This window comes from Centrocercus urophasianus, unplaced genomic scaffold, assembly GCF_019232065.1.
Source record: "Centrocercus urophasianus isolate 14NV4802_14NV808 unplaced genomic scaffold, USGS_Curo_1.0 seq_14, whole genome shotgun sequence".
Taxonomy (NCBI): Eukaryota; Metazoa; Chordata; class Aves; order Galliformes; family Phasianidae; genus Centrocercus; species Centrocercus urophasianus.
The window spans coordinates 42921071-42939612 of record NW_024884586.1 but is presented as its reverse complement, the minus strand read 5'-3'; the positions used below and the strand labels follow the sequence as shown (position 1 = coordinate 42939612).

The window sequence follows — 18542 nt, the reverse complement described above, 5'->3', positions numbered from 1 at the left end:
CTGATACCTGCTTAAGAGGAAGTGTCCCTTGGTGACACAAATCATCCTGATTTGAAAGCCCTGACGCTAGTCCCTCTGATACAAAGTGAGAATGTGCTTTGCAGATGGAAGACAGATCCTTCCCAGCTATTTCCTAGAAGTGCCTAGCTTGGCTGCCCAGTAAATATTAAAAGATCCAGGGCACATGTACATCCCAAAGGACATGGGACATATCTCCAGAGCACCAGTGCTAGGGAAAGAATGAGAATAGAGTTAGGAAGAGCACTTACACATACAACTCAACTACTCTGTCCTGATTGGAAGTCCCCTAACTTCTCTACTGTACTCAGGAGATAGGGGCCAAGGGGAAGACAGATGAGCTAGAGATGCTTGAAGAGTGGGAGATATCTATTTGTAGCATTTACAGGAAAAGAAATCTGTGTTAGCCAAATAAAGTTTTCCAAAACAGAAGAATTCAGTTTGTTTAAAAATCACAAGCCTCATTTTCATCCATCTTCTGGATCAGTCTACTTGGTGGATACTTCTCCACTGAAATCACAAAACCCTAAGGCAATCTCTCTTAGCAAATATTACCCACTATTTCCAGTACTAGGATATACCCAGCTCAATCGACATGAGCCATCAGGGATTTTTTCTGGATTTACGTCCGCAGGCTTTTGGTACTTTTTTCTTCCTTTTATTGCAATTTTCTAGTCTTAGAAACTATAAATATACACTCTGATCATCCCTGATTTTGCTGAAAGTTTTTCTGGCTAACTCAATCCTCACATCCCACAAGAAATCTTTTTGAGGATGACTATCAACCACTGAAAGCCTGACTCAAAGATGACAGCAGAGTCATTTAAATAGAACCCCTGCCTGACCAAATCACTGGCTTCTATGCTAACGGCCTGTGCCTGAATTTCATGAATTTGCAAGTTTTCTGAGAATCTCTCTGCAGAAACAGTATGCAATTTGCTCATACAGAAGATCATGCAATTCCCTGCCTTACCTTTTCGGAAAATTATTAGTGAATATGGAAACTCCAAAAAGAGCTCAGAAAAACTTCCCAGTCACAATTCACCTCCCTTGACAAGTGTTAAAATTGATGCTAGTTACAGAGACCATCAGTACACAGTCTTAGACCAAGGAAAGGAGAGGTTTGCCCCCTCAAAAATGGATTTCAATCTCTAAGCTAAGGGCACACTGGTTAGCCTTAGGGACAGCTAGACACCTGAGCTGTTATCTGTGAACTGCAATACAGTTTGCAATACAGTTTCAGGGTAAAAAGCCCTAGATATTGGTGGTTCAACAACTCATTCATTAATAACTGCCAAGACATCCATGAAGCAGACGTGGAGTGATCAATTAGAAAATGCAACACAAGCAGGCAGCTATCCAAAGATGAGCCATCCCCACTAACCAGTCTTTTTCATGATGTTTGGGGGTTTCAAAAGTGTTCAAGGAGTGGTCATCACAGGAAGCGTAGTGCCCATGGCCTAACTCCGCTAGAAATTATGATGCTGGTTTTGTTTTTCTTATCTTGACTTCTTATGCCAAATTCAGGGTGAGCTTTACACTCCCAGACGACAGGTTACCATTGCAAACAACCAGTTTAGGGAGAAGCAGAAGAAAAAACACAAGCAGTACAAAGGGGAAGAAAGAGGCACTCGTAGGCAGCCACTTTAAGACAAGTTTCAATATCTGCTGAAAACAACTTTTTAAGTAGGGTAAGTATTCAAAGGTTTATTACCTGTTCCATATTGTATCCATGCTTCTCTTTAGCAATGGCAATATATTCATCCACTGAAAAACAAAGAGAAGAAATAAGGGCATTTCATACAATGATCTCATCTCCTCTCCCCGGGCTAAAACCCAGTCCTGCAGCTGTGACTGCAATCATGGTCACTGTATCCTCCACAAAGAACTCAGGTGAAGAGCTACTGAATCCAACAACTCAAGAAAGGAAGGAAACAGAAGAAAAACAAACACCTAGATCCATAACACGCCTAAATGATACATGATACTCAGGTCAGTAACATGAAACATCATATATAGTATTTCAAAACCACAAATATTTTTGCATTAAAAGCACAAGCCTTTCTCCTATGGTCTGCTCATTTACTCGCTGAAGAGTTTCTGATACAGATCTTGTTCACCAGACTGTATAGCCATGAGTTTTTCAAAGAGATATGAGCATCCCATTTTTTTCTTTAATTCCCCCACCCCAAAGCAGCTGTTTTCTTAAGAACAAAACACTTAAACACAACCCATACCTACCAATACTACCAGAATCCTGGTGCTGCACAATCACTGCAGATATCTTGGCAAATTAGTCAGGTCCTATGCCTCAGCAATTCTCATCTTGGATCAAACCCCACTTCTATGAATTATTAGGCCCCTGCGAGCTTTTAACCTTTATAATATGAGGATGCCCTGAGGAGTTATATTTTGTATGGATGGGACTAAAACCCAAATGTCTATTTTAGTATGAGTGACTGAGCTTACTTTACATCCAACTGCACCCATTTGAGGACAAGATCAAAGTCAGCACTCAGTGCCATTCTTCTGAACCTTGTGCTTGGTCATTATTTGACACACTGAGAAGATGGCATCCTTAAAAACAACGTGAGACTCCCACTGCCCCTGTTGGAAGCACGCTGGAAGCAGTGGTCGACCATAAGATCCCTGATGTGCAAGTCCCCCGGAAGGCTTCAAATAGGTATGCATAGCCAGAATTCACTCACATACTTATTTTGAACTCTAAGGCGAGTCACTTAATAACGAGCTCAAAAATCCCCTCTCCTTTGTTTCTCTGCAGATACTCAGGGAGGGATGCAGTGAGATTCCTGTGCTGAGCACCCTACTCCCATACCGACACGGAGAGCATGCGCAGCACCCAAGGAAGGAAATGAGGCTGTGAGCACTGCAGCTGAGGAAGCCACAATTCCCACAGTTTGTGCCTCATGATTAACTTCAGCTCTCACATGTGCTTCTCCCACTTTTTTTTTTTTTTTTTTTTTTTTGGCCTTTGTGAGAATTCACAGTGAGTCTGTGGCATTTCTTAAAGTCATTTCTTCACATTGGGGCACTCCTCAATTCTTTTCTTCAACTGAGAGACCTAAGCAGTGAGCTCAGTAATTATGGGGCAAAAGATAGGATAGATCAGAAAAGGCACAGTCTCTTCTCAGCCTATCATCATTATAGACAAATAAAACTTAGGTAGTTGAAGTAGACACCCTACCTTATTAGACAACAGTGCGCTTGATATCAACACCAGCCCTTCATTTGGCAGCAAGATGCATTAACTAATTTTCACACAAAGGTGTTGCAAAAAAGGGTTAAGTGCCATAGGAAAGTCTGTTGAGGCCACATGTTCTGGCAGGAGAAGAGCATGCATGACATACAGGCACAGTCAGCAAGGGTGCAGCTGCACGTCAGCAAGGACACCCTACCGAGCTCCAGCTCACCCAAGCTCCCACATGCTCTCCCCACTCACCAGAGCACAACAGGCACTCCCAAAGGCTGACAGAACTGCTGTTGGATCATGTTCTGGAGGGGTTCAGTCAAAGTTTTATTAGCCCTTTGAGGAATGGTGTAGCCACAGCCATTCATTTGCACCCCTGCAGCACAAACACATCTGTCTTTCCAAGTCAGCAAATTGTTTCTAAGGGACAATAACTATCCCTTCTTGCATTATGCAAACATAAAACAGTTGCACAGACTGTGGAGGTGACAGAAGCTGAGTGAAATTGCTGCATTGCTTAATTGAACATCCTGTGAATTACAGAAAGGTAGGAACCTCTGAAGCCAGCTTTGCTACGGAAAGAAAAAGCTTGCAGACCAAGACCCTGGGGGACAACAGGATCCAGCAGGATTGCATGGGGGACAGCAAAGGGAACTGCCTCCTCCTCACACACTGAGCAACAAAGGGAACATCAGCAGGATGTGGGCAGATGCACAACTTCTCATGCTCCCAAACTTCATAACCATACCAAAAGCAAAAGCTGCCAGGAAATCCTAAGTGCGGCATTTCCCAGTACTTCAGCTAAGTACTCTTGGCTTCCTTAGGACAGGTATTCCACATGCAGTGCTATATATTTTGTCTGAGGGGGAGGTGAAGGAAGGGGGAGGGAAAGGAGCTGAATTCTCTAAAGTCCAAGGCTGAATTAAGCCCCTGAATGCTAAGCACTGCTGCATTAACCAGCTCATTTTCACTGTAGAAAGATCCACAGTTCCTGATTTGACTTCAGCGTCTCATCCTTTAACATATGCAGAAAAGAGATGAGGTCGTTCTCCTCTTCAGCATATTAGCGTGCTTATGCCAGATTATTAAAAGCAATGAAAAACTTCCTTCTTCCTCCCCATGCTTCCTACTCCCCAAAAACACAGTGGTCTTTTCTCTCCTAGCCCCACAAGGACATTAGCAAGGATTCCCCACACCAATAGGACTTTTCTCGAATGAAGTCAGAATGCCACAGGGCCAAATAGCCTATCAGCAATCTGACACGCTGAAAGGAGATAGGATGCTTTTCTTGTCATGGTGGGGGCTGCTTTACACCTTACTGTTACAAAGGAGGAAGAGAGAAAGACAACAAGGTCATTAACCAACCACAAGCACACAGGAAAGCTCCTTCTAGAAGCATCTGCAGGCAAAGAAAAAATAAGACAAGGAGTATACCATTGTACTTTACTCTGGTACACAGGCAGGCAACGAGCTGATATAGCCCATTTTGCTTGTCATTTCTCAGCTAATCATGGGCTCATTTGCTTTGATGCTTGCACCATCTGAGAGGTCTGACAGTCTCTTAAGCAATCCCTACGCTTACTCCTCTTTACCATCTCCCTGTATACGAAGCGAGCAAGAAAGACCATGGCACCAACTGAGTCACAGGATCCCTTTAGTCTCTCATACCAGTAGAGCCTGGAATTGCCACAAGCTCAATGCTTCACATGCCACGCTAGATAAATAAGTGTTCTCTTCCATCTCTGCCTCCCTGATGCACTTCCAGCAAGCCCAGGGCAGCAGGCACGTGAAATTCTGCTCCACTGCATTTCAGTGGCATTCAGTCATGCTCAGCGTGTAACCCACCAATCTGTTTAGACATCAGAGCTCAGCGCCAGAGGAGCCTGGAGCAGAGCCCTGCTTGCACCAGAGGAGACAGTGTGCCAGCATGGCTCTTAGCTGCTTTCCAGAAGAGCGAGAGCAGAAGTGCAGTCTTGTCCCGTTCTCCCCAGCATCAGCTATGCCTCCACAAGCTCTTCTAACAGCATAACTTTATCCAAACCAAGGAGATGAGAACATTCTCCCTTCCATGCAACTCATTTCTCAATTCTGAAAAGAAATTCATACACAGACCAGGCCACAAAGACAACATTTGGATAGAGACAGATGTGTGACACAGGAAATGCACCATTCCTGTGCAGGCTCTTGTTGCTACTAGAAACCAGATGAGGGGAGGACAGAGAACAGAGTAATAAACTGGGTTGGCTTTTTTGTTGTTGTTTTTTTGTTTTGTTTTTGTTTTTTTACCAGTTTGGCTACATTTCTTATCCTGTACACATTTTAGCAGTGTGGAGATTAGCAGAACCCCCCTGCCCATCCCACAATGAGCACTAACCTAGAGAGCTCCTTCCTACAGCTAGCTATGCTCAGGAGGGCTGAAGTAGCACAAGAGGTAGACACAATGGGAACACAGAGCTTTGCATACACCGTCACAGCAGAGAGTGCTCAGATGCTTAAAAAAAATCCCCTCTTCCTAGCACAAGAAGGGAGATGACCAAAAATAAGACAACTAGAAACCCTGAGTGTAGCATTAACACAGGGAAGGGAGATGTAAGGGAATGAGAAAGGAAGCAAAGAAAGATGCCTCCCCTCTGTCATGTAGAAAGAGAAGAGCATGTGACCGAAATGGTGCCCTCAGCCCCCTGAATGCTGTGATTATTTCTAGATCATATTCTCACACAGCCTTTTTTCCTGCTAACCACCTTCCTACAAGAATTTTTCACTAGAGGCAAAAGAAAGGGGACGCTTCTCCCTGACATGAGCAAACAACTGCATTGCTGATTTTCAGTCCTGCATCCTCGAGCACTGAATTCAGAGATGTAAAACAAGAGCATTAATTTCAGGGTGGGAGAACTCTAAGAAGAGAAATGCCTGAAAGCGATGACTCCCCTCATCACCATTTCATCAGATGAGGCAATCACTCCAAGTGGGTCTTTTTGAAGAACTCTCTCTCCTCGTGCCCTGCACCCTATTTGTTTTTTAAAGACCCCACAAGCATCACATCATGCTCAGTGGACTCACTGACCCCGAGCAGGGTTTGCAGCAGAAGCAGGAGAGCTAAAGCCCACAGAACGCAACAGGAATGCAGAGGTAGAGCTGTTGCTGCAACCTCAGTTCACCCCTATTACTGGGGTACTGCAGGAGCTCTGAACACTTTGCATATTACGTGATGCAATACCCTGACAGAACAGGGTGAAATAAGGACAAAAAGCAGCCTTCACAGCCTCGGTAACGTGCTTCACAGGGTTTGATCAATTCTGGAACCTGTGAGGAATTTCGGATGTGGCTGTACATCTCCCCTTCTTCTCCCTCTTCATTCAGAGCAGAAAAAAGTCAAGCCCCAGAATAAATCAGTGTTATATAAGGGAAGTAAAGAGCATGGGTTAGACATATACATGCAAAATTTTTCCAAATTTCAAAACACAGTTATGATAGCACACAAACAACTAACCACAGTTTCTACCTCGGCTGTAACAGCAGCAGCTGCATTGCCGTCTCATGGCTTCGGTGGAACACTCCTGCCACCTCGTGGCCACAGCACAGGGAGGAAGGAACAAAAAGCAAGGAATTCAGACAAGAGCCTCACTGAAGTGAGCTGCAACAGGAGGCAGCAGGGAGCAGGCAGAGATCAAAGAGAGATGGGCTTGACCACTTTCCTGGGCAGAATCACTTACAAAAGCAAACAAAACCCATCTACTTTAAAAAGCTCGTATGCCTCAGAAAAACTGCTTCATCTTTTTGGAAAGACAAAAGTGCATCACGGGCAGGAGGAAAGGAGAGCCAGCACAGATACGTTGCTGTCCCTTCCCTCCTCTCAAGACTGGTTTAGGAACCAGTGACCGTGACACAAAGGCAGCTTACACACTTCATGTGAGTGAAGGTGTGAGAGGAATTGTGCTGTAGATAGAACTGAGTTAAGGCCTGTGAGCCAAGAGACTGTTGCAACCTCAGGGCAAAGAAAAACAGACCTTACTTGAGCAGGAACAAGATGGAATACCCTGCAGCAGGGGAACAGTACCAAGCCAAGGGACTGCACAGCACGCCTCACACTCCCACCCACCTAGAATCAGAGAATCACAAGGTTGGAAAGGACCTACAAGATCATCTAGCCCAACTGTCCTCCCATTACCACTGCTACCACAAGCTCTAAACCATATCTTGCAGCTCCTCATCCACGTACTTACCTCCCATAGCTCAGATTTCACTTGCACATCACAACCTTCCCCCCCAGCCACCTCATCCCACCTGGGAGCACAGACATCTGCCTGAATCCCCAAGGAACAGGGCTGGAAACATGATCCACGTGAAAAATAGCATATTCCTGCTGTGCTAGCACCCTAACCCAAGCTGCAGTGAAGTCATACAAACCCTGAGTTTTAGTCAAAAGATACTGAAATGCCCTCATGAGTAGCTGCTGTCAGAAGAGGCAATCCTACACACTGCCAGCTGGGCAGGCTTTCTCCCTTATTTGACTTCAGCAAGCCATGAATGCCAGCAAAGAAACATACCTATTAGCCACCTTTTTTTCCCCTTCTTAGTCCCCCCCCTTGCATGGCCAGAGAAAAGCCCAAAGCTGAAGCTCCAGGGATGGCTAACCATCTGACCCACCTGCCTTTCAGCTCTGCTGCATCAACAAGAAGGCTGTACTGCAGACACAATTGTACTGAAATCCAGCACACTGTTTGCAGCTTGTCAGAACTATTTCAAGCTGTTTACCAGGAAAGGCCTTTTGCTAGCATGCATGTTTCTTTTAAAGCTTTTACCAACACAAGTTTGTTCCTAAAGTTGCCCCCTCAGTTGATGCTATCACATCAGGGCAAGAAAAGCTCAGCTACTGCTTTTGGTACAGATGCACTGTGTGTGATGGGGGGAGGAAGGTGTTAATGAGGACCACCAGAAGGAAGGAAAGCCAGCCGGCTATATACACTTACCTCCCTCACCCTGTAATGCTGCTACTGCTCTGCCTCAAAGGTCATGGTAAGGATGCACATGGAGGACTCTTCTTACACATGCAACACATTTCAGCTAGAAATTGTCCTGACAGCAAATACTGTTGTACTCGAGGAGCAGCACACCTTCTGTAGAAGGGAAGGATGAGGAAGATCTGATAGCCAAGAGGAAACAGTACTCTCGGGACCCAGCAAAGAATAGGCAGAGCCACAATCAAATCACTTTGGAAACCTAATCCATGATGAGCATGTGGGATCTGAGCAAGGTTTGCTCATTCAGCAGTGCAAATTTGGTTCTAAATCAGACAGACACACTTGATTTTATTAAGTGTAATTAACTAGAGCACATAGCATTGGGTTTGGAGCTGTGTAAGAACACAAACTACTATGCAGTACCTGCTAGTAGGAAGGGAATACTCCATCCCATGTATGACCTTCCAAGACACAGATAAGAAGTCAACAGACAGGATAATTGAATGAGGCACATTCCTGAACAACAAAGCAAGTTTACAGAGCGGTTCTCCACATTATTCAATACAATGCTCTCAATTTGGTATGAAGATCCCTAAAGCCAGATTTATTCTGCTATCAAACCATGGCTTGAGGTAACTCTAAGGGAAGACTATACAGTCTCAGATTATATACTTCAAGGCAAGAGCATGCCCTTGATTGCAAATAACATTATTGATACACTTGTGACAATAGGTAGTAGATTTTTTTAATCTTCATTTCATCAGATGGTTCAGTGCAATAGACATTAACATGGGTCAGAAGACTCATTCATCAAGATTTTATTATGTAAATTACTCATTTTCGCACTCCTAAATAACAGCCGATCCAGTGCCTCGTTTCCAAAAGCCACAGATTCATTACTCTGGGAAAAAAATAAACTGTGTCACATAGTAATGACAGAGTCAGAATGGGAAGCCACAGATTCAGACTACTAGCTGTATCATGTAAGGTCCACCCTTGGTCTCATGCCTAGGAACATTCTCCAGTTACGCTGCAAACACTGAAGTTTGTAGACTGCAAAATGGCTGTATTACTGTTTCGAATTACATCAAACAACAAAACACCATGAAAATCATTTTCTGAATGAGTGAGCAAAGTAACTCTTGACAGAAACAGCCTCATACACAAAAATAAAAACAAAACCAAACACACAGAGCATTCACTCTGGGTCAGCAGAGACTACTAGAAGGACTGATCAAGCAGCCCGCTGTCATCCAGTCTCAGAAGCCACCAACAAATACCCAGATCCAAAGCCCTCTGAAGAGGACAAAACCTTCCACAAGGTCCATTTCCTACACTCAACAAGATTTTGAGAGCTCTTGCCTAAAATCAAAACAGTTACATGCTCTATCATAGGAACATAAAAAAAAAAAAACCCACTATATCAAAGCCAAGCTCCCTAGACAGCACAGCCCAGGGTTTTTGTGAAGCATGAGGGCACACGCACAGAAGGGGTGTGTGGGAGCAGAAGAGCCATCAGGTTAAATCACAGCTCATTATTAATGCTACTGATAATAAAACCCGTCACAAGAGAGTAGAAGCCATGCTGACCCCCTTTATAATGCACACAAAGGCAAAAGAAATGAACAATTTGTCCCTTAGCCATCTCCTTAAAGAATGTCACTTAGGTGGATAGGACATACCAGGCAAGACAGCAAGAGGAAAAGTCAGAGCCATGCTGAGGAGCTACCCATGGCTGCTGGAAGCAGGATTGTGCGGTCACAATCCCCAGCTCCACTGCAGCTGGAACAGGAGAAGCCTCTGCTCCTGGATGGCAAGGGGTTTAGTCACAAAGGCAACACTTATAATTGTAGTTATTCTTTGCTGCTGGTGCCCTTCTTTCCAACGCCCAGCTGGAAGAGAAAGAATGGTCTGGAGCAGACCACTGAGACAGTTCTCAGTGACCCAGAAGGGCTCTGCACTTGAGTGACAAAAAGTTGTGGAACAAGATCAAAAAGGACAGGGAGTAAGTGAAAGCAGCTTGATGTTGGATGAAAACTAATCCTTCATTGTAGCTTCTGAAGTATTGCTGAGAAGTACTGCTAGATTTATAGCTAAAAACTCATTTTCAGATGTTTGGGGCTGACCCCTCCAGAGAAAGTGAGTACCTTCCCACAACAACACTCTTAGCACTATTACATCTGGATGCTGAGAATCAAAAATTACTTCTCAGACTTACCTGAAAGGCCCCATTATCCCCTGGGTGCAAGAAAGCTACAAGGGAACAGAACAACAGAGACAAGAAACTCAGCACACAGGGTACTGCATAACTTACAGGTAGCAACGTATCCCAAGGGTGGCTGGGCCTCTGACCTCTAGCTGTCTGCCCCATCAATCTACTGAACATTTCTATTCCCGCTTGCTGCAAGAACAGGTCAGCTGCTTCACCACAGAACACGACAGGCCATGAACCAAAGCAACAAACAACTGTAGTTCTTCACAGAATTCCTGGTACCTTATTCCCAGACAACAGGAGAACACAAGAAATAAAACAGGTTTACATTAAAAACACCATCTCTATTGGACATCAGAAGTTGCATTTGGGTAAACATTCAGACTACCCTACTGTAGACAAGCTGGCACTCAGGAACCATAAACACTCAAGATATCCAATCCTATACTTGTTCATTTGTTGTTGGTGGTTTTTTTTTGTTTGTTTTTTTTAACTCCATTTCCAAAAGGTCTGAAATCAATGAATTGTAGAAGTGTTTTTATCCCATCCAAGAGGTCCTTACAGAAAGGCAGCAGGCTTACACAGCCCGATCTTGGACAACACACACTTCAAAGTAGCCTGGAAATCAAAGTACATTATGTTGACAGGTATTAGGGTACTAAAAAAAGTATATGAAATTAAGTCAGTTTAGATAAAGCCAGCCTACAGATCCACATAGTACATGCTGACACACAGATTACATACAACATCCTCTCTTGAAGGCTGATCCTAAAAACCCGCAATAAATCAATGTAACTAACTAGGAGATCCTGGAATATCAGTGGTAGGTGGTCAACTCCTTTAATCTGATTTAGAAGCCCAGTCCTTCCCTAGGAGTGATACATAGGGACGAGCAGGACACGAGGTCATGGCCGCAGGTTGTATCAAAGGAGGTCTAGATTAGACATAAGGAAGAACTTTTTCTCTCAGAGTGGTCAGGCACTGGAATGGCTGCCCAGAGAGGTTGTGGAGTCGCCGTCCCTGGCAGTGTTCAAGAGGCGTCTGGATGACGTGCTGCATGATATGGTTTAGTGCTAGTGGTGGCAATGGTGATGAGGAGACGGTTGGACTGGATGATCTTGTAGGCCGTTTCCAACCTTGTGATTCTATGATTCTATATTGTTTCTGATGCTTGCAGTGTTAGAAAATTCATAGCTACCTCTACCACTGCATGTATGTGTGAGAAGCACATGATCCGAAAAAAACTTGAATGTAGGGAGTAAAAAAAAGAGTATGGGAAAATAATCAGCAGGAGCAGTTCTTAATTAGAAAAAATAACGCTACAGCATACACATTCCTGTGAGGGAAGCTCTGGCACACACCCTCAGCCTTCTGAGCTAGCACCTCTATAAAAGCCATACTCAGCAGTACTAACTCATCACAGCCAACTTATGGCCACGACTTCCTCAAGCATTTGTCAATGAAGGACATACATACAAGAGCTCCTCCTTCCCACACACGGCTCCCATCACATACCCATATGCACCCACTGGTGCTTTTGCTGACCTGCTCTAGGATTGAAAAAGAATAAAAGCTACCTCTCACATGCTGACCCTTCTTATTCTTACCTGAAAGCTACAGTAAGAGAGAAGAGGTCAGAAAAAGAGACCTAAGCCTTCTGAAACCCTCAGAGCCTGCCATTCCTGCTGAAGCCAGCAAGGCAGGGACACGCTCAGCCTGTTCCAGGGCTGTGCCAGAGCAGCAGGATGTAGCCGCAGCCTGCCAGTTCTCCTTGTACTGGTCCTACAACTTGCACAGCACCTATCAGGCTGGCTAGGACTGCTCCCAAACGCATTTCAAATCAAGGCTTGCTGCCAGGGTGACTCTTAACGCTGCCATCATCACTCCATTACATCCACATCATCTTGCCTCTAAACTTCTCTTATAAAAACGCCTCTTCCTAGTGCCAGCCCTGGTTCAATCCCTGCAGTAGCAACAGTAGTGGCAGCTGGCACCTCCAAACTGGGTCATCTCCGCACGTTCAGAGGCCTGTTTCACACTGCAGTGAGAATAAGGAACAAACAGGTGGCAGGAGAGAACAAGGCACATGAGGATACTGGGGACTGCCCACCCTCCCAGCACAGCAGCACAAAATTCCTCCAGGATTACTCAGCTACCTTAGACAAGGCAGCCTTCTCCTGGATACTCATGAGCACAGTTTCTACCTTAAGGAATTTTTTTAGAGGAGGTGTTAGTTTTTGTTTTTATTCTTATATATATTTCTCAACAAATCCATTGTACCTTAAACGACACAAATAAACTAGATTGCTTTTCCAGCTCTAATACAAACCACTGTGAAAGGGTTAAAGCCTCATCCTCATTTAAATATGCATTCAGGATCCAGAAACATCAACCTGCGGTAAGAATGATGAAAGAGCTGGGCTCTGAGATTTCCACACAGCACTGCAACAGCAACTAGAGCACAGCAGTCGACGAACAAAGGAGAACTGCAGCGAAGTTTGAGGCAGCCCAGCCATTTCTGGGAGACACCCACAGCCTTTGAAGCCTGCTATCTTTTTTGCTGTTTGTAATATTGCCACTTCAAGCATTACCAGTTGCTTCAGCTCACATGAAATACTGTATCCCTTCATCTTCATCTTCTGAGCGTTTGCTTAAGCACAGCAACTGCAGCTGCTGGTAGAAGTGGCCATGACTGCATTATTTCTACAGCTACACTCAAGTAGGATCTTAAATTAAACACCAGTTATCTCATTTCTGGATTCATGGAGTTGTATTCTTCAGTTACTGTATTTGCATCCAAGCTTCACAGCTGCCAGGTTTGCTGCAGAATTTGAAATTTGGATTAGGGATAAACACAAACCCAATTCTGCTCTTCCATTAATCCTTTTTGCTGTCACTGGGACAGCAAAAGCGTTATTGCTAGAGAAGGAACACACAGACAGAAAGATCAGAAGTGGTGCATTGCTGGGTTTGGATTTTTTTTCATTTGTTTGTTTCTTGCTCCTTTGCTTTGGTTGGTTGTTTTTTTTTAATTTTTTAATTGTTTTCTGGCTTGTTTTTTTTTTTTTTTTTTTTTGGGGGGGGGGGGGGGCCCGGGGAGGAAGAGGGCTCATCTTCAATTTTTGTTTCCTTTCTGTCCAGAGCAACAAAAGGTGAGCGTGTATTTGCAGGCAAGTATTACAGTCCCTTAAGTCCTCCCCTCACACATACCTGGCAGCTAACACTTTCCTTACTATTAAAAAAAGCCACCACCATACCTCAGACACAAACAAGCAGAAAACCCCCAAGCAGAAAGAGCACAATACACGGACCCCAACTTTCGGAGCCTCCCACAGCACAAATACCAAAGTGTAAGCTCTGCTAAGAGCTCATACTACCTCTCTGGTGGCAAAGCCTCAGGTGCCCCCACTCTCTCATTCTGGAGCCAAGAGGGCTGCACTCCCACCAAGTGCCATCCAGATCACTGCCCCATCATCTTTCAATAAGAGGGAAGGGGGGGGGGGGGCACTTGTGGAAATCAAACCCACCATTCCAGCCACCTCAAGGATGCTGTTTGCAGCACGTTGGAGAGAAGGGACTTAGAGCAGCTGACATACATCTGACTGTATCCTCCTTCTCTTGCTGCTGCATGGGGCAGGGGTTGGAATGGTCCTTGGGTACCTCTGAAGCAATAACCCCTTCCATTTCAAACATCTTGCTAAATAAAAGCTTCATTTTTTAGAAGTGATTTTATGACCGCTTTCCCCAGTCTAGCCTCTCCCATTTGAGGTTTTCCCCTCACATTTATTTATTCCTAGGCACACTATACCCCAAGAAAATAAGAACTGATGATAATTGCTTATGGCATCGTACGCCCACACAGAATTTAGAAGCCAAAATAAGTGAGCCCAGGGTGAGAGGGTCTATCCACACAGAAGCCATTCTTAAAACAACCTGCTCAGCTATGTGCTGAAAACAGGAACTCTTCACAGACTGTGTTGAGTCCTTTCAAAGGCACACTCAGAAACATGAGAAGATACACATTTTATACTGTCAGTCATTTTAGGTTAGAAAATTCAGACAAAGAATTTTCAAGCTTGTGTAAAGTCTCCTTAAAAGAGAAATGGAAGAATAACCCTAGTCTGTTCTATGCAAAGATTAACCCATGAACTACAGAGACATTCCCTAGTCACGTAAAGGCAGCCAGCTCTCAGAAAATTTTGGGATCGACCTCTCCATCACACCCAAGTACAGCCACCAGAACTCTCTCATCCCAAAGAGGGCAACAGGCACATCAACACCCTGCACATGATCCAGACTTGGATGGGACACAGCACTGAGCTCATAGGTTAAGGGTGGAGCACCACTGCTCTGCACTCCCCCTCCCCCCCCATTCCAATCATCATGAGTGGGTGGCACTTAACTCCAAACCTTGCCAAAACGCACCCTACAGGGTTAACATCCTCCGTAACCATAGCAACCAGCACTCTATCAGAGCCTCAGCTGGCATGCTGCTGCCTTCCCAGGATCCATTTGCAGCACATTTAAGAATTTCCCCCCCCTCCCCCCCCCAGCCCCCATTGAGGAAAGCACTCGCTGCTTCCTGCAACTCCAGCATTCCTCTGACCCTACATCTTCAGGCTCACCCACTTTCCCCTTCCCCCCCCAGGAAAAGGGGGGCTGCCTACAGCTTACTCAGACCCAGTGTGGGCAAAGCATACAGCAGGCAGCCAGCAGCAAACTGGCAGGAGGAGATGCCACAGGGTAACAGGACTGGAGAGCCACCAGGTCAGACAGAGGACCAGCTGCCACCCATGATCCACCCTCCTGCAGGTAACATGGACGGTGCCCATCACTTCAGCAACAGCCCAGCAACAGCAAGTCCACTGGTCACACCCACCACAACATCCCCACACCTGGTAACAGCAAGAAACCAAAACTCACAGCTACAGGCACGTTCTGCCAGAGCAGACAAACCACTTCCAAAACTGAGCTTATCTCAAGCTAAACAATACATCTTTCTCCTCCTGTAGTTCACCTTTGAACTACAGATGTGTGAAAGCAATCATCACATCCCATTCTCCTGCCTGGTTTCCATTCCTTCCTCCTGGGCAGCTGCAGTGTGCCAGCACTTACTTATTTCTAAACCAACCCAATGTCATTTTTATGTTCCACCCATTGGAGTACTTGGCACAGAGACAGACACTGCTGCTTTATAAATAGCTTCACACTGGCCCAGCTCTAGCCTGCACAGAGTTTCCACAGCATCATTACGATGCATTTCTCACCATCTCCCTCTCCTTCCCTATTTCCCACGTGCCACTCAGAGGGCAGATGTCCACCTTCCACCTCGCTGCTCCTGCTCCTCAGTGTCACCTCACACATCTCTTCACGCCCTTCCCTAGCAGCTGTCCTCAGCTGCACCAAGTCTTCAGGGGCGTCACTGAGAGCAACCTTTGTTGGAGGTGGGACTCCAGTCACAGGACACGGGGTACTTGGAGCACAGCTGGAAGGGGAGTGGTTATTTTAAGTCCGATGTTCAGACACTGCACAGTGACCTTTCTTGAAAACAGACTTCTCGCTTCAGGCTAACTTTGTGAACTCACTAGTGTTGGCAACTACTAGGCACGTGATCCCCCAAATGCAAAAGCCTGGCAGTAGATAGAGAACTTTCATACTAATATAGGGCAAGGCAGAAAGTGATTTGTACCAGGATTAGTGACTGGTTAACAAGGCACAACATTAAAAAAGCTAAGCAACCAGTGTGCCAACAGGTTATTTGCTGGAGGGGAGCAGAGCACAATCATTGTTTAGGTGATTTTTTTCTTGTTGTTTTGTGGGGGTTTTTTAGGGATGGTGGATTGTTGGAGTTGTCTGTTTATCTAAAATCTTCTCCACTATATCCATTATTTCATGGCACCCAGGCAACAGGTTGCTCCAATGGGATTACAGAACTGCTCTAGTCTGTAAGGCACATGGGACCACAGCAAGTTTTAACTAACTGTATGAGCCTGGAGCAGACACCCACCAGGTCATCCTGGCTTACACATGAACTTCCATCTTCACATGCAGCCCCAGCCACAAGAACTACAGCCACAGAGAGAACTAAACAGAGTTTAAACAGGGAGAACTAAAGCCACAGAGAAAAGTCCTGTGACTCCTACAGAATTTACCACAAAAAAAGGCACAGGATGGATCAAAAGTTTTGGAGGACAAATGGAACAAGTAGTCACAGGTACCAAAACGCTGCTGACTGGAAGGGTTCATTCATCTACACTTCAGCCTATACACATGCTAAGAACAGATGCACTAGCTGGGATGCACGGCAGTTACAGCTCAAGGGGGCTGCACCAATCTCCTGGAAAGCACAACTCCTTCCATTTGCTGCTTCATGCAGCTATTGATTTCTCCCCTCCAAGGAGGAGGAGAAATCCATTCTAATGCTGAGAAAGGCATCAAAAAAAAAAAACAGGGAATCCATTGCTTCCAGTAGCAAATCACAATATGAAGAGCACGTACTCAGGCATTTCATTTCAACATGTGTGAACTTTTCTTGCAGCCTTTAATTTGCATTATGCACATCTTTTACTACGCCCAAATTCCCTTCTGTGAAAATTTAAGCCCCCTTTCAGTCTCTTTTCAGTAAGCTGAACAGAAGTGTTCAGTATTAGAGCCTCTGATCTGAAGTTTTCTTCCTGAACACTGCAGCATTCAGAAGCAGCAAACCATTCCAGTGAGCACCTCACTCTTTACAACCCCATCATCTTCCTGGCCAAGCACAATGGTGGAAGTGTTGTCACATTACTTGCTCACTGTGCTCCTAAAACTGCTCTCCCAGCTACTTCTTTCCAAACATCAGCCTTGATGCAGAAGGTAAGAGCAGAACTGTTAGAACTGAGACTCATAACTCTGCAGTTGGGTCATTAAGAACTCACCATGTAGGCAGCAGTCCAAGCTAGGAAAAAACCCAAAGCACTCCACAAGACTGCAGTAGTCTTCACTTTCCCATCCCATCAATCTATGGCTCATCCTCAATTTCTCTCCACTGCAATCCCATATCAGCTTCCATATCGCTGATGGAAATGTGGATCATTAGTCCTATTGGATATCTCAAGAGACCTCATTTAATTAGGATTCACCATCAACAAACGCCAAAAATTATAAATGAACACTAGAACAGCTGAAGAGGCTTCCTTTTCCCGATACTTCATCTTCATGTACCATAAAACAGGAAACTCTGCTTGTTATTCATAATAAAGTGCCCAATAGACATTGCAGAATGCTAGGTGTTGGAGGAGGATTACTCAAGGATTCCAGAAAGGGAGACTGAATCAAATTTTCACACAGTAGCAAATCAATGTCTGGCTGAATACATTAGAGATAAAGTTATTTCTGTAGATTAATCCATTTCTAGACTCATGGAATAAAAGCACTCATCTTCAAGAGAAATTGTTTTTCATAGGTAATTTTTAAATAATGCCAAGTTGAGACAGGAGTAACCGTTATCTCTTTTGGTACTGAATTAGACAAAGCAATGATCAACCAACTTACTTTTCAGTTCTCTCCCTCCCTCTCCCTCCCTGCAGAGCTCTCCCCCATCTGCTGGAGCTTTCCTACATCCCAGGTCCCCTCAGCCACCTCTCCCAGTGCCCCTTTGTTGTTATTGCTTCTGGACGCTGTTTGACAACCATGTCTCCACACAGTTAGGTGCCTAAGAGATATTTTGTATGTTGCATACCACATAGGAGGGTCATACTTCTTTTGCCCCAAACACAGTCTGAAATACTTACAGTTTTATTCTGCATCTTTAGGTGGTGAAATCACTGATGTGTCTACATAGTTATCTTGCCCTTACACGCACAAAGTTTCTCCCAACTTTTGTTGTGCCAGCAACAGTCAACTGCTACCTAGCTTTTAAATTAGTCATATTAAAGTTTTAATTATTTCTTAGGTTTGTGGTATCTTAGCTGATACGTCCATAGTTTTGTGTCAAGGATCATTTTACTCAATTCCATGTATCATCATTCCATTTCCAACTTCCCTCTGTCTTCAAAAAACTCCTTTCCTATCAGACAGAAATTGAATGTTCCCAAGCACAGCTGAGATTCACAAGATTCTCACTTGAGAGGCAGCTACAGAAATCCTCTGTCACAAATGACCCATG

At 44.7% G+C, this 18542-nt stretch overlaps 1 protein-coding gene across 1 annotated transcript in view; it reads right to left on the bottom strand.

The window, feature by feature from the left end:
• RCOR1 (REST corepressor 1) overlaps positions 1–18542 on the bottom strand; it is an 82915-nt gene that overhangs the window by 22951 nt on the left and 41422 nt on the right. Inside the window, exon 4 of the mRNA XM_042813745.1 lies at positions 1733–1785. Coding sequence (XP_042669679.1) covers positions 1733–1785 — 53 coding nt within the window. The remainder of the gene's footprint in view (positions 1–1732; positions 1786–18542) is intronic.